The 16,380-nt window shown below is 52.1% G+C and overlaps 1 protein-coding gene across 22 annotated transcripts in view; it reads left to right on the forward strand.

The window, feature by feature from the left end:
* The window catches only part of LOC133351733 (calcium-dependent secretion activator 1-like), a 363,205-nt gene that overhangs the window by 263,869 nt on the left and 82,956 nt on the right, over positions 1-16,380 (forward strand). For all 22 annotated transcript variants that reach the window (XM_061567171.1, XM_061567172.1, XM_061567170.1 and 19 more), the window contains exons 8-14: positions 415-526; positions 1,176-1,315; positions 5,511-5,577; positions 7,096-7,204; positions 7,631-7,840; positions 15,711-15,847; positions 16,028-16,215. In XM_061567171.1, coding sequence (XP_061423155.1) covers positions 415-526; positions 1,176-1,315; positions 5,511-5,577; positions 7,096-7,204; positions 7,631-7,840; positions 15,711-15,847; positions 16,028-16,215 — 963 coding nt within the window. The remainder of the gene's footprint in view (positions 1-414; positions 527-1,175; positions 1,316-5,510; positions 5,578-7,095; positions 7,205-7,630; positions 7,841-15,710; positions 15,848-16,027; positions 16,216-16,380) is intronic.

Raw genomic sequence — 16,380 nt, forward strand, 5'->3', positions numbered from 1 at the left:
TTCAAGGGTTGTTAGCCTGACAGGTTATATCAATATAGTTCAGTTATATCAATATAGTTCAGTGTTTTCCAGCATCTTTTGTTTAAGCAGGCAAACCGCTTTGTGAAAGGTCAACAGCAGTTGTCTTATGAACATGCTGGTCCCCTTCCATGGGAATGTGGAATGTCCACCATTGGCCAAGGGTTGCCAACACATATTGTGTGCTGCCAATTGAAAGATTTCAGCTGGGAGGAATTTAGAAGGGAAAAAACAAACTGCGTAGCCCTGTCATGGCCAGCGATACGACAGTTCCAGCAAAGCCAGAATCTAAACTCAAATCAGGTTTCGCTTTGTCGCGGTTCGTCTTTCAAGTGCTTCCCACGCACGCAACGTCCTCCCGCTCACCGCTCGCTTGTCTTGCCCGACTTCTGTCAGATGGGGCACGCAGGGAGACTTCACGACCACGCATCCCCTGCCGGCCGTAAAAATCAAGCTCTTCACGGAGAGCACGGGGGTCCTGGCCCTGGAGGACAAGGAACTGGGCAAGGTGAGCGATTCAGTCCACAACACGAACGTGAATGGCCCCTTGAATGATGCACTGCTGGGCGAAGGTTCACTCCCCACTCCCGGTCGGTCACGGGAGTTGTTTTTGTTCACGTTGCTTCGTCACGCTGGACAGCGCGGGTTGGTGGAGTTCCAACTCCTCTCGACAAGTTCAGACACCGCCCGCCCGCATCAGTGGCGAGCGATAGCTTGTGTCGTGCGCTGACAACTGCGCCACCACTCCCCGTGTAAAAGGTAAAGGTGTGGCCCCGCAATGGACAATCGCTGGCTCGCGTCACAGCTGGCAGAAGGGCCTCCACTAGAGGAGGGCTCGGGAGAGCCCCTCCAGAGGTTTCTTCGGCTTCACCACACCACACCACACGCGACCTGCCGATTGGCTCTTTGCGTGTCGTATTAGCATGACGTCTTAGCGTGTCGTCTTAGCGTGTCGTCTTAGCGTGTCGTCTTAGCGTGTCGTCTTAGCGTGACGTCTTAGCGTGACGTCTTAGCGTGTCGTCTTCGCGTGACGTCTTCACGTGACGTCTTAGCGTGACGTCTTAGCGTGTCGTCTTAGCGTGACGTCTTAGCGTGTCGTCTTAGCGTGTCGTCTTAGCAGTGTAGTCTTCGCTCAGCGCTTTGTTTTCCTGTTGCAGGTCATCCTGCACCCCACCCCGACGAGCACCAAGTCGGCCGAATTCCACAAGATGGTGGTGCCCAAGAACAGCTCCGACCAGGACCTGAAGATCAAACTCGCCGTGCGCATGGACAAACCCCAGAACCTCAAGCACTGCGGGTCAGTCTGAGCACCTGCCATCAAATCACCCACGAATGCTTCCCATCTCATCCAACACCACTTGCCCCAACAGTCTGTTAAGGCTATATGGGGGGGGGGGATTCTTTGTCTGTCTTTGATTGTGCACGTCTGCTGTGGCAGCGTTAATAGGTGCTCTCTAACGTAAATGCCCCATCGGTATCTGCGGCGAAATGGGGATATTTACGTTGTGCGCATATGTGCATCAATATAATGAAGTAGGTTAAATATGAATGGTTCATATTGTGTTAAGTCCTCTAATAGAAGGTACAAATAAGCGGTGCTGGCACAAAGCCAGCACCGCTGGGGGACGTGGGTCCCTATCCAGGTGTCAGCCAGCTGTACATACAACGCGTTCCCCATGTCGTGCTGATCATAGAGGTTGTTTGACCATACTTCACCAAACTTGTCAGTGTGTAGGTTGGTGAAAGGGGGAGTTCAGGCCCAGTTCAGATATCACTCGTGTGATAGCTGTGCAAGGAATCGAACTTGGATCGCCGGGTTCGTAGCGCCAACCACAGCAGCACCACTTGCCGTGACATGTATCTTACCTTGCTGAAAATAAACTTAAAGTATTCTTGACACCTTGTCATATATATCGCTACAGACACCTCAACTGCCGTCCGTCGTAACCCTCGGCTGGCCTTGGAATGACAGACAATATTATTCACACGCCTGCCCCAGGGCTGAAACCCTGTGATATGGAGGCGTTGGCAAAATGTTCTTGCATTGGCATTATTATTCTATAGAGGCACGAGGAGTTTAAATTGACAAAGACAGCTCGACAACTTTTGAGACAAAATAAATTAAACACGTGCACGCTCTTACACGAATGCGCTGAAAATCGCTCCAGCAGTTCCCCGAGCGCCAGGGGGCCCGCTTCGTCTCCAGTTTGTTTTGCCGGATTGTGGCATTAGCCACAAATGGCCGTAACAGCCTCGTGCATCGGGCCCCGCATGCATCGTATACGAACGAAGTAAATTGCGAAGCAAATGTCGTGGCTTTACACTAAATAATTGCCAACTTTTACAGCGGCCTACAAGTAACTAATTTTATTATTTTTAGACTGCATAAAGAGAGCGAATATTTCTACGAACAATTCACCGCCCGCACAATTCACCGCCCGCACAAACTTAACTTCTTTTCCACGAGGGTGGCCTTCAAATGAAATGAAAAGTTCACGCGGGCGAGCTCTTTACACCTGGGCGCATCTCTGACAGCTGGGGGACAAGCGGAGGCCCAGGCCGCTAAATCGGGCCTGACACGCGAGATTGCCTCTCGCCGGCGGTGCGCGCCGAGCGGCGGTGACAACGTTTGCCGAGAGTGATCAGCGGATACGCCAACGATCTCCCCCCCCCCCGACCCTCTCTCTAACTCGCCCGTGGGCAAAGACCCGATTCGTTTGCGCATGACGAAGGGCGGCCGTGCGGCCCGCAGCTCCCGGCCCCGCGTCTCGTCACCCCCCGTGGCCGGATCGCCTCCCGCCGCTCCTCTACCCGCTTGTAGGGAGCAGCCGGTCCGCAGCTGATGCCACAGCCACTACCACCACAACCGCCCGCCCCCCGTCCCCCCCACTTGTGCCGTTGAGGGTAATGCGTTGTGAAGACTTGTCTTAAGTGTTGAGTTATGCCGCACAAGCCAGAGGAGGATTCAGTAGCTGAGGTGTCCGTCCCGTCTGCTTGCTAATGGATACGAAAGAGCCAATGGTGTTGTTTTGCAGGATGGGCTGTCATCTTGTTGATGGAATATACTTGTAAATATATTTTTTATATATATTTATATATATAAATACATATTTACAGGGATGGTGATGGCTTGGGGAAGCCTTCATCCACCAGTGCAAATATCATAGATGGTGCTGATGATGATATATTTTTAGAATCAACTATGCCCATGTTAAGTCATGCATCACAAGGAATAATTTGTATATTTCGCTTCAGTTTTCGTAAAAGGACATTGGGACAGTTTGTGGTGCCTGGCAAGGTGGCTCTGTGGCAGAGACCGGCCCACAACCAGAAGGTTCCGAGTTCAACGCGTGGTTGTCCTGTGGATAGACTTGCCCCTGACGTATGAATGTAACGTTTTCACCACTCAGGCTGACAATGGATATGCGTGTTGCCAAAAGTCTCATTTGATCAGAGACACTGTGACTTTGCTTAACTAAGCGAGTGATTGTGGATGCATAGTGCAATCACTTGTCCATAAATATGAACACTAATTTGTACACATATTTATTTATTCATCTCTTCTTCGTATGATGACGTGTATGTAAGTTGACAGGTCGGTAGCTCGCACAATTGTCAGCTCATGCAAGAACATCGAGCTCCCTCTCCTGCAACATCGGGCAACCCAGCAGCAATTGTGAACAGGCCTAACTCTGCTAATGAGACCCAAAAAGTCCAGAGTTTGACTGCTTAAGCACATGGTTCTGACAAAACACTCAGATTACCACGGTTGGCTACGTACGGTGCGAAAGAAGTTCAACATACATGCATAATATCCAAGGTCCGCTGGCTATATGACTAGTATGTTATGTCATTATTACTTGGAACAACGCTCGTGTCCGTTTAGTAACTGGAACTCGTGTCTCTCAGTCGTCCGTGCTGTGTCGAGTCCTGATTCATGTCCAGGCTAAAGGCCTCCCTCTTTTCCTCTGTGTATGACTGACCTGCCTCTCTTACGCTGCGGTAATAGGTGACGTTTTAGGCAATTACCCATCTTCTTTATAGAGGTAAGAGAGATGGAGTGGACAGTAATGGTTGCAGACAGCACTCTATCAAACGAAAAATTCAACAAGATAAATAAGCTCACCACTGTGTTTTATGAAGCCTCTTGAGATGCGATCGCATTTATACGCCGCAAAAACCCAATTGGCAGTTGCGCTTACTTATTATGCACGAAGGTAGTTTGAAAGTTGCTGTGATACAGTTTGTTTTGTGTGGATTATTTTTACGGGCGGACATAGCAACAGCGCCCGTGTTGTTGTATGTATGTGTGTGCGTACGGGGTAAAAGGTTCCTTTCGAGCGGATGAATGTTTCTGCTGGTCATGACAGATCCGTCACCGCCGCTGTGCAAGCGCCGTGCTCTGTGGTGACGGGATAGCTTGTGAACGTGCCCTCTGGGTGTGATTCTGTGTTTGAAAAAGAATCTGACTGGTGTCACGGACCATGTTGCCTTGACAAATGCCCAATATTAGTCAACTACGCACACACACGCGCATGTGTCTGTGTATCGTAATGGATAAACACAATGCCAAGGTCGACTACGCCAGGAGTGGGCAACCTGCAGCCCGCTGGCCTCATGCGTCCCGTGGAGCCCCTGGAGGTGGCCCACTGGCCTCATGTGTCCCGTGGAGCTCCTGGAGGTGGCCCACTGGCCTCATGTGTCCCGTGGAACTCCTGGAGGTGGCCCACTGGCCTCACGTGTCCCGTGGAGCCCCTGGTGGTGGCCCACTGGCCTCGTGTGTCCCGTGGTGCCCCTGGTGGTGGCCCACTGGCCTCACGTGTCCCGTGGTGCCCCTGGTGGTGGCCCACTGGCCTCACGTGTCCCGTGGTGCCCCTGGTGGTGGCCCACTGGCCTCGTGTGTCCCGTTGTGCTCCTGGCGGTGGCCCACTGGCCTCACGTGTCCCGTGGTGCTCCTGGAGGTGGCCCACTGGCCTCGTGCGTCCCGTGGAGCTCCTGGTGGTGGCCTACTGGCCTCGTGTGTCCCGTTGTGCTCCTGGCGGTGGCCCACTGGCCTCACGTGTCCCGTGGAGCCCCTGGCGGTGGCCCACTGGCCTCGTGTGTCCCGTGGTGCCCCTGGTGGCGGCCTGGTCTCAGTGTCTCGATGGCAGGGTGGGCAACCTGTAACAGAGCAATATCCAAAAAGTACCCCTGAGTTCTGCAAAAAGCCAAGTGTATATATAAGTGCGTGTGTGTATATTGACAGTGTTCGGCACAGCACGGGAGACATTTATTATTCTTTGCTACTACTGAGATTGTGCGTCCTACGGGTGCGGTGGCTCGGGAGACACCGGTCGGCCACCGCTGGTCTCGGGCGAAGCGAGGGGTCGTGGCGAGTCCGTGAGCGCGGGGTGAAGCCTGCGGCCCACCGAGGTGGGGGAGGGCCGTTCGCGTGGCCCACCGACTATAGTTTGAGTTTCCCGTCACCGGTCCACGTTGTTGTGCCTTCCCAGATACCTGTGGGCTCTGGGCAAGAACGTTTGGAAGAGGTGGAAGAAGAGGTACTTTGTCTTGGTCCAGGTGAGGCAAGAAAGGCTCCACGTTCACCTGTGTGGACTTGGACCGTCGTCCGAAGAGCTGCGCTTCAGTCAAAGTCTCTGCGAAGCGGGCGAGCGCCAGCATGAGTTGCAACACTGCCTCCGATGGGAACGCAATGCACAGGCCGCTTTGAGTCTCCTACTGAAAATCAACACCGAACCTCGATTTTACTCGGTCCACTCAACGACCGGTAGAAGCGGTAATACTGCGGTTATGTAATTTGCCAGGTCACTAGTGGAGGGGAAAAGTGTGGGTAGTCTTCAACAACAACGTTGCGTACATATGGCCCCTTTCAGGAGGACGGTCTCACGAGGCGTTTGTTGAAGTCCATCAGTGTCGCAGAAGAGGCGTTTCACGCTGCTTGGGAACGACACAGGCGAAGCTTCTGCCCTTGAAGTCATCGGAGCGCGACATTTTTGAAGACCGCATTGCTGACTTTTATTAGTTGTGGCCATTTGTAAATATCATTCGAACCGTCACTATGTGGGTCGCCTACGTGAGATGGTTCCGGTAGCGTTTGTTTAAACTAGGCAAGCGTGAACCCGAATTTGACTTCACTTAGTGTCATCAGCGGAGTGTAGGCGGTTTAGCCAGTGCCGTGATGTTGTGCACAAAATCACCTATGGGCAGTGTGGGATGCAGAATTAAGTTGCAGCATTACTTGAAATAGTTTTTTTATGTATTCACTCCCTGAGCAAATTGTGCCATTCAATTTTGAAAGCAGGCAATGTGGTCTCAATCAACCGATAAATGAGTCAGTCGTTTATTATTTATAACCAGGTGGAAGCTCAACGAGCCAACGAGCCAATATGTTAGCTTGTTTGAAAAAAGTGGTCACTTTATTCAAATTTTCTTGCTGTGAATTTCACACCTGATGATGATTGCTTGTGTAGCAGTCGAAACGTCGTGAGAATTTTTATTGTTTTATATTTATATTATTTTATTATTTCCCTTCTACGTGACTTTACCGAAAGAACCAAGAATATAATTGTTATTCCTTTAAAGAGACCTCTCTCGTCGACTATACCCGTGTCTAATTATATTATCGACGTCGGCTAAAGCACCGCGCACCGTCGTTGCTTTGGGCATTTCCCCATTACCACTGCCGTGTAGCAACCACCACAGCACCGTCACGGTGGCGAGATGTTAACTACCTCGCCTGATATAAAGGAGGTGGTGGGTTCAATCCCAACACTGACGCCCGTATTTTTGGAGTTTGCACGTTCTCCCCGTGGTCGAGTGGATTTTTCTCCGGGTCCTCCGGTTTTTCGCTCCACATTTAGAATCAACATCACGCTTTGAATGTATTTGGCTGATGCTCTAAATTTCTACACAGTGATAAGCCACTTCGTTGAGCTGTCATTTATCACATCTGTAAAAGAGCTGCATAGTAGCTGAGTGGGCCTCTTACTGATAACATAAAAATAGATCGGCGCCCACCGCCGGATTGGCCCCGGTTTCCCGCGTTGCTGAAGGAAATGTTCTCTCGCCGTGCCGCAGGTGAGCCAGTACACCTTCGCCATGTGCAGCTACCGCGAGAAAAAGACCGAGCCACAGGAGCTGATGCAGCTCGACGGCTACACGGTGGACTACACGGAGCCGCAGCCAGGTACAAAGACAAAGGTCCCCCCCGTGGCAGCGCCCACGCGGCCTCTCAGGTCAAGTGCCGTTAGCGGCGATTGCCCGGCACGATGCGCGAGGTGGATGGTGTGGCCGTTACCATTACGCCTGCTGCTGTATATTTGGAGTTTGCGTGTCTCTCTCCCCATGGCCGCGTGGATTTTTCTTCGGATCCTCCGTTTTTTCCGTCCATATTTAGAAACATGCATTTGGCCGCTATAAATGTCTGCATCGTTGAGCTATCATTTGTGGCCAGGTCGCTTCTGAAAAAGAGCTACATAGCTCAGTTGGCCTGAACCTGGTAACATAAAAAATCGTGTCATAGTTTAGTTACGAGCATAGAGAGGGAGGCCGTCTATATCTTTGCGCTCTCTCCCATCCCACCTCCCGTCCCACCCAACCCACGCTGCCTCAGGCCTGGACGGGGGCCGCTCCTTCTTCAACGCGGTGAAGGAGGGCGACACGGTGACGTTTGCGAGCGACGACGAGCAGGACCGCATCCTCTGGGTGCAGGCCATGTACCGCGCCACGGGGCAGTCGCACAAGCCCGTGGCGCCCACGCAGATCCAGAAGCTCAACGCCAAGGGCGGAGGCCCCCAGATGGACGCCCCCATCTCCCAGTTCTGTGAGTGGCCCCGATCGCCGCGTCGGCAGCTCGCCACTGCCACACTCCCCGTGCCCTTCCTCCGCTCGCAGCGGCCCGCGGGAATGCGGCCGTGACGCACCTTCGGTTAGCACGGTTGGCTACGTACGGTGCGAAAGACGTTCGTACGTACGTACGCACAATGTCCTCGCCTCGACGTGGCATTCCAATTGTTCTTACGTCACAAAATGTAACCGATGTTTTGGCTTGACCCAGCTCCGTTCTTGGTTTGGTTCTTCAACAGTTTGCGGTAGGAATTAAATAACAGGTAAATCATAGGGAAATGGACGTCTCACGTGATGGATTTCGTTGAGAGAATATCTTGCGTCACTTGCGAGCCATGAACGCTGTGGGCGAATGTCACGGCTAGAGTTGTTCACAATATCACACGCACAAGTTTGGTTTGCCCAGTGGAGGAAACGCAGGCCTAGTATCTCTACCAGCTCCGTGCAGCGCATTGGAGCGTCGGTGTGGAGAGAAGAATAACATTGTGTGTAACAATTAACTTAATACGAGTAAAACATCACTGGCTAAGACCAATGCCATGCATAGCAGTGTATGGCCCAAACAGTTAAACACCAAACACATGAAAATAAAGTTTCTCTTAATAATCTACATTAAGCTTTGAGTTATAACTGAGAGCCTCAATAGTTCTATAGAACATAATCCACTTTATCTATTTGTAGTTTCTTTTATTTAAAGTTATTGGGTTAAAACATGTTTTAAAATGGTTCGACAATTCATGTCAATTCAGTAGTAACAATTTTTACAATTAATTATCCATACACAGCCTTGTATTACACAAAGTTACAATATACCTGCCACTTTCTCTGAGATGTATATATATATTTTTGTAAGTGCTAAATACGACGTGTTTGTAAACTCGCGTAAACACTTCACAAAGACGAGACGACGTCACTTTAACGACACTCTGATCTTTAACGTCGTTGCTCTGAGGTCTAAACGCAAAAATCTTCGCGCAACGTCCCCGTCGACTTTGAGACCGCCGTAAGCAACAGCGGTCAATGCCATCACAGCCCTCGCGCTTCCAATATCACAGAAGGGACTTCACCAAGTCCAGACTGTAGACTCCATACGCTTAACTTCAACAGCCTGTGCTCTCCTTCTGTCGACCCAACGAGTTTCTCCACCCTCGGTTAGTCCCCATGGAGCTTCCAGACTACCCCTCGCAGCCCCATCATGAACCCAGATACCTTTGCAATTATATCTGTACATTGCAATGAGACCCTGCACCTCACATGGAACTTTAGTTCAATTTATTTGTTTAAATGTTGTTCGTGCAGCACTTGCAAGGGTCCTTGATTCAATTTGCGGACCTCACGAGTAATTGTCATATTGTTGAATGTTAATTTTCCCAATCTTGTGTGAGTTCAGACGTGTTTACTACATTTGACAATGTTTGTAGCTTTCATTTATGTGTGGCCATTAAACAACTCTTTACCAGTGACCTGCTTACAAACAGATAACAATCACACACACACACGTCACATACACATCACAGACACATACACACACAGATATCAATCACACACACGTCACCTACACAAAAAGCAATAAATACAAAACATGTAACGCTCGACATCCAGTGAAGAGTTGAGACAGAATCGCAGACGGCACAGAGACAATTTAGAAACTAAACCGAAGGGAAAATATATTATTTGAGTCTCGTCTTAAAACCATTGTCACGGCTGAGCAGAATTCCTTTGGCCGACCGTCCTAGACACACGGGGGGGTGGTGGTGGTGGCTATGAACAACTGCGTCCTGCTGCCCATAGCCAGGTCGTCGTGAACAGCAACCCACCGCCTGGACTCACACACACGAGGCGCACACGACACGCGCCTCCTGCTCTGTGACAGCTTTGTGCGCGTCCGTCCGCGCGCGTCGCGCTCGATGCCAGCGCCCAACGCGGCATTCATTGCCTCGGGACGTTGCCAGGACGCGATGAAGGCGACACCACGATAGCATGCCTTTCGCAAATCTGTTAATTTACTTGAAATTCCTCTGATAATTGTCTCAATTAAAGTCTTCCGCCGTGCTGCAAATTGACGGCATCAATAAAGCGCAGCGTTGGCGAGGCACGTCTCAGAGGAGAGCGTGGCGGAGGAGTGTCGCGCGGGGGGTGGTGGGGTGGTGTGGGATGACTGCGGCTGATGGTTCTTCCAGCACCACAGCCGTCGCCGCCGCAAGCTCGCCCGAGGGTTTTCTCACTCCGTCGCCCGTCGTCGCCCGTCCGAGGCGGTGCGGAAGGGAGCGGCGCGGGCGGCAGCCTTCTGACTCGTTTGGCGGCGCGCGTTGTTGCTGTTTGTTTGTGTTTATACGACGTGTGTGCTCTGTCTCCTCTCGCTCTGCTAACACCCTAGTGGGACTGAAGGGTAAGTTGTCGTCTCACGGCGGGGCTCACGCCCGCGCCAACGGGATAATCCCGCGTGGATTATTGGCCGACACGTGCATCTTTTCTCCTACAGATGGCGGTATTTGCTTCCTCGTTGAAACAAGCCCCACCAGATGCTGCGCTGCAACGGTGCTCCCCCGTTCCCACTCGTTTAAAGTAGCAGCTCGGGTCATTTAAAGCGATTGGGGTCGTCAGCATTACAGTTATAAATGGGAAAAATTCCGACGATTCTCTGTAGTTGCAAGCTAATTCCACTCGTTAGAGAGGAGCAGACTTACGATCCCAGCGATGCCCTCTTGATAGCAACACATTTTCTGGTGCCATCACTATCATGGGCGGGGGCAGCTGGCTTGGCTTATGCTCTCGTGTGTAGATGTACGGCAGACTACAGGGCAACTCGACCAATCATCAAATTAGCAAAATGGCAACGATTCGTGATCACCAATCGTCTGGTGCTTCAATATATCCAACGAGAGCAGCAGCAGCAGCAGCCTAACACCAAATCACAAGTCAGCGTGCCGGATCTGGAAGCTAAGCAGGTTTGAGTTTGGTCGGTCATCAGATGGGCGAGACTGCCCGGGAATGGCAGCCGTCCCTTCGGTACGCGGCACCGTCAAGCCGTAGGGGAGATGCAGTCGGAATAACTGGCTGGGGTCTCAGTGCACGTGGCTAGGACCTGGGGCAGAATGAGCCGGTGGGCGATCGGATCCCCAGCGCCCTGGGGGGCCCCCCCAGCGTGTCGGGCGCCCCCCGCGGGGGAGGAGGAGGTGGGGGGGGGCGGTGCGCACGGTCGGCACTGAGCGAGCGAGGGCTTGTTTCAGCCCCGCCGAGCGGCGCGAGGAAGGGAATATCGCCTGGAGCCCTGCATGCATCCGCACTAATTCCATCTTAATTCACACGGGGTGCCCCGCACCCCCAACCCACACCGCACCCCCCCCCCTCCACCTCAATCCCGCACCGTCTCCTCTCCCTCACTGCCCTCACCCCCCCCAACCCCCCACGGCACTACCGCCTTGCAAAGCCAAACCTTGGCAGCTTTACTGGCGCAGTACCGGTCTCTGTTAGATGCAGGCTCTCTCATCCACCGGCCTTGTGCCCCGACCGCCACTCCGCTGCTGTGCGAGGATCGTGACTCGGTGCCGTTAACGCGTCCGTGTGTGCGTGCGTCCGTGTGTGCGTGCGTCCGTGTGTGCGTGCGTCCGTGTGTGCGTGCGTCCGTGTGTGCGTGCGTCCGTGTGTGCGTGCGTCCGTGTGTGCGTGCGTCCGTGTGTGCGTGCGTCCGTGTGTGCGTGCGTCCGTGTGTGCGTGCGTCCGGTCTACTCGTCCCGTGTTGTCCCTGCATGTCACAGTCCATGCACCTTGGCTCGAGCACTTGACTAATACTATTGCACTCCCGTGCAGTGTCAGACCCCCAATGTGTTAATTTGTGATTTCATTTTATTCGTTTTTATTTGTCCCCCTGTCTTTTTTGACTTACGTATTTGTTTAGTTGCAAAGTTGTTTTGTTTTCTTGGTTGTTTTCTTGTTAATCGTCTGTTTGATGTCGTGAGTCGTCTGTGAGGCTGTTTATTTAGGTTCTCTCCTTTCATAAATGCGCCGCCGTGTCGACCGTTTTAAGAACGATAGCTTTAATAGCTTTAAACAAAAATTTCAAGAAAGGCCACTCACCGAACCAGTCAGGACTTCAACTATCACCAAATAAATATGGGTAGCTTCAACACAGTGATTCCATTCCGTGCGATACTTGCAGCGTACAGATGACACATTTGTAAATTCCATATGCCAACAAAATGGGAATAAGTGAACTTATGTAATTTTAAATATTTATCTTTAGAATTTATGCATCATGATTCTAGTGGACTGATTTGCATTCCCGATTGTCGATGTGAAATCTTTTTTTGCCAGTCTGTCACTCAAAACATTAGCTCTGTGCCAAATGCCAAAAGCCAGTAGGCCACATGGGACTGAAATTCCAAAGCCAATTGCAAGATTGGTTCTTCTTTTATTTTCCTCCACAAACTTTCCTTGAGATTTGTGTTGTTGTTCAGATCTCCAGTAGCTAAGCAGGGTCGCACCTGCAGTGCGCTTGGATGGGTGACCACCATGTGGAGCTACGCAGTGGGCAGCAGAGGGCAGGGCAGCAATCCCATTGTTGTGATATACTTCTATGCTCAACATCTATCCTCCCCGCCTTCACCAAGCGGCACTGACCGGCGCGGTGAAGTACGGTCAGAGAGCCCCCCCCAGCCCACACGGCTTGGGGAGGCTGTTAGCCAGCGGCGTATTGACAAAGGGCTATGCATGTATTTACATTTAGGTGTATAAAGACAAAGATCCCCCGTGTAGCCTGATCAGACTGTTGGGGCAAGTGCTGTTAGCAAGCACCTATGAAGTCAGGAACGGCACACGAGGGGATGGGTGGCCAGCACCACGCCCGGCTGCCTTTGTCTCCCTCGTGGTAATGTTTTTACACATCACACCAGGTACTTATTTGAGGCCGTGTCACCCTAGGGGAGGCCCAGGACCGGTTCAGATAATTGTCACTGGTGTTGGCCGTGAGCGGGAATCGAACTCGGGTCGCCAGGTTCGATAGCGCAGCATGCTAGCCGCTTACACTGCCGCTGTGTGTGGTATATAGGTGTGTATATAGGTGTGTATATAGGTGTGTATATCTCACACACACGCATGTCGACAGTGTCAAGCCAGCTAGGTGGCAATGTGGCTTGACTTCCAATCGAAAGTTTGGTGAAATTCGCTGGGCCCAGCATCCCTCTGGGATTAGACAAACTAATGACCGCTTTGAGTCGACTCATCCCTTGCCACAGGGATGTGGAATTCCCACCGGTGGCTCGGGGCCACCGAGATGAATACTGCCTATCGCGCTTTCAAGAAAACCTTGAGCTCGTAAACATGATCATGCGCCATGCAGACTCGAATGATCTCACAGTCACTTTATCGTGTAATGCTTCATGCGTCAGGTCATGGTCTTATTCCGCGATGTGTGTAGGCAGACCGCAGGCTCGGAGGTTACGCTGTGACGTTTGTGCTTCCACCCAAGCGGAGGTGGTGGGGAGAAGGACGCGTGCACACGCGTGATTGTTGCAGCTGGGAGGTTGAGTGCGTGTGTGTGCGCGCGCATCGCGCTGCTGGGAGAGCGCATCGTTGGGGAGCAATCTGCGTGAGTCAATGACGGCTCGCGATCAGGCAGCAAGACCGGCAAAGACAAAGATCCCCCGTATAGCCTCAACAGACTGTTGGGGCAAGTGCCGTTAGCGAGCACCGTGTTTCTTCCCCTGCTGTCCCATCTGTCCTGCCGCGTCGTCTCCTATCCGACCATTGGCGAAAACTGGGTCGGGTGACTCAGTTATTCTCACTTCTTGGACTCTGTCCTGAAGATGCTTGGCGCAGTTGCAAGTGAAACGTCTTATCTAATTGCTGCGACATTTGGTTGTGAGATTTGTTCTTCTTCCCCTGTGTGAGCTGACACAATGACGATCGGTGCGCTTAGACGCTCGAACACATGACCATTTAATTTGTTTGGCTGTGTCGCATGGTGGGAGATTTGGCCAGGTCGTTGTGTTGCCAATTCCAAATATCAACTGTGAAACGTACCGTTGTCTTTGAAAACAAACCTACATGTCAGGATTAATCGATTCCGACACCATAGCTATTCAACACATGTAGTGTGAGCCACGAGAATCAATTTAATCAGTGAATCGTTAGATACCTGGTTTCTAATGTACCGTGGAAATCTTTCTGTGTTAGCGCGAGCGTTTGTTTCTCGATATACGTGCGTGTATATTTTTCTATAATAACCAGATTCTTTTCAGATTACGCTGAAGATTATAGTTTTAGGCATACAAGCTGTGATCCATTCCACGGGGTGCACTGATGCTGTGCTGCTATGCAATCTGAATGAATTGGTCACACGCCTGAGTCTCGCAGGAGGACTGGAGTTGGTGTTTGGCTTCTCCAGTCCATGAGGCCTTAATTCTCACAGAAACGAGAGGGGGCGGTAGGGGGGGGCGGAGGGTGCGGCGGGGGGGGAGGGGGCGGCGGGGGGTGGGTTGTCCTCGGTAATCACCGGAGAGGAAGCGGCAGGCAGGACGAGCACCGCGGAGATGGAGCGATGAGATCGGCTCGCGTGCCGGAGTGAGGAGCGTGGTGGGTTGTGGTATCGTAAGATGGAGACCTTCGTCCGGCGGTAGATTGCGGCTGCCTATTGTGTTGATCAATTTTGCGTGAATCTTCAGGGAGACTTAGGGTTTATTAGAACCAAGAAGATTTATTAATGTGCTTACGGGTCTGTGGATTGTCTGATGGCAACGCGTTATATCTTGAGCGAAAATTTCCCCTCAGTTTGTGCTGCAAATCAAGAGGACATTTCACTCGGGTGGGGGGGGGGAACCGGACGGTTCTGATTATTTTATGCAACTGCCCACAGGCCTCCCATTCAGGAAAATGTGATTGAAAGTTGGTGGACCACATAGAGATGGAGCCACAGCATGCGTGAGCATGTCCTCTTTCAGGGCTACAAGGTGCCAGTTTGCCTGATGATGATGCTGGTTGTAACTACGAGTGAAACGTCCGTACACAATTGTTAAATGAATCGATTTCCTTCATACAAGTGCTGCTGAAGCACGACAAATTTGGCACGTTTGTTCACGTGACAACTTTATTCATTGGTTGTGTCGGGCGGAGAAGGGTTTACAACACACATTTTACTTGCGCTGTCTGATCCAAGCATCAATTGTGAAGCATAAAATACAGTTACAGAATGACATTGTAATCAAACAACGCTCAAGGTACAATACCAAGAGCGTCTGTGCAATTAAACTTCAAAAGTTGCTGAGTGTGACTATCTACGTCTCTGCGTGTAATCAGGACCTTTCATTAAGCAGTTAATGAACGGTTCTGATTATTTGTAATAAAACAGTGATTATATGCGGACGGATCGCGCTGTGGCAGAACCCTCAATCCATTCCTTAAACGCTGTGAGTTCAAAATCCCAAGCGGGGATCAACCCAGCCCACCATCATCATCATCATCATAATTCCTGTGGGGTTCATAAAATAAGCACCAGTTTAAGGGAAGTAAAAAGTGGTCATTCTTTTGGACAAAATGGCCCACGCCATAGAAATGTTGAAATTTCCATCGCTCGCTCACTCAGGACCGGCCCTGGAAATCCACACTGCCTATGCTCGTTGGCGCACCGAGACGCTTTGACTCGATTTTACTCCGTCGAAGAGTTCCCCGAACGGATTGACGAGGCCTCCTCCCTCCTTCGCCCGCACCCGACAGGCGGGCGGGCAGGTCATCGCGGCCGGACGCGCGTCAAAGCTTGCCTGCGTGCCCTCTCTCGTCTGTCCGCCTCTCTCTCTCTCTCTGTCTGTGCGTCTCCGTTGTCACGTGCGCGTGTGTGCTGCCCCGATTGGCAGACGCGGACCGTGCCCAGAAGCACGGCATGGACGAGTTCATCTCGGCCAACCCGTGCACCTACGACCACGGCTCGCTCTTCCAGATGATGCAGCGCCTCACCCTCGACCACCGACTCAACGACTCCTACTCCTGCCTGGTGAGGCAGCCGACCGAGGAGGTCCCGTCGCCGTGGACAGGGGGACGGCTGGGGCGGCGCGCTTGATGTCTAGTTGCTGTCATGTCGCGTACCTTCGATTGGCACGGCTGGCTACGTGCGGTGCGAAAGAAGTTCGACGTACGTACAGTATCGATTGCCCCGTCACCGTGTTCCTCGCAGGGCTGGTTCAGTCCGGGCCAGGTGTTCGTGCTGGACGAGTACTGCGCTCGCTATGGCGTCCGCGGCTGCCACCGCCACCTGTGCTACCTGAGCGACCTGGACGAGCGTGCCGAGCGCGGCACCATGATCGACCCCACGCTGCTCCACTACAGCTTCGCGTTCTGCGCGTCGCACGTCCACGGCAACAGGTGAACGAGGCGGCCTCGGCCAGAGGGTCCGGGTCACCCTAGGCCTGCAATCACACTGCCCGGAGCCACACCGCACTAGCCTGTGACCAGGTCACCCTTAGCCTTCGACTAATTCACCTTTGACCTACGACCAATTCATTCTTGACCTACGAACAATTGACCCTT

Source organism: Lethenteron reissneri, chromosome 38 (assembly GCF_015708825.2).
Source record: "Lethenteron reissneri isolate LAM-NWPU_2019-01 chromosome 38, ASM1570882v1, whole genome shotgun sequence".
NCBI lineage: Eukaryota > Metazoa > Chordata > Hyperoartia > Petromyzontiformes > Petromyzontidae > Lethenteron > Lethenteron reissneri.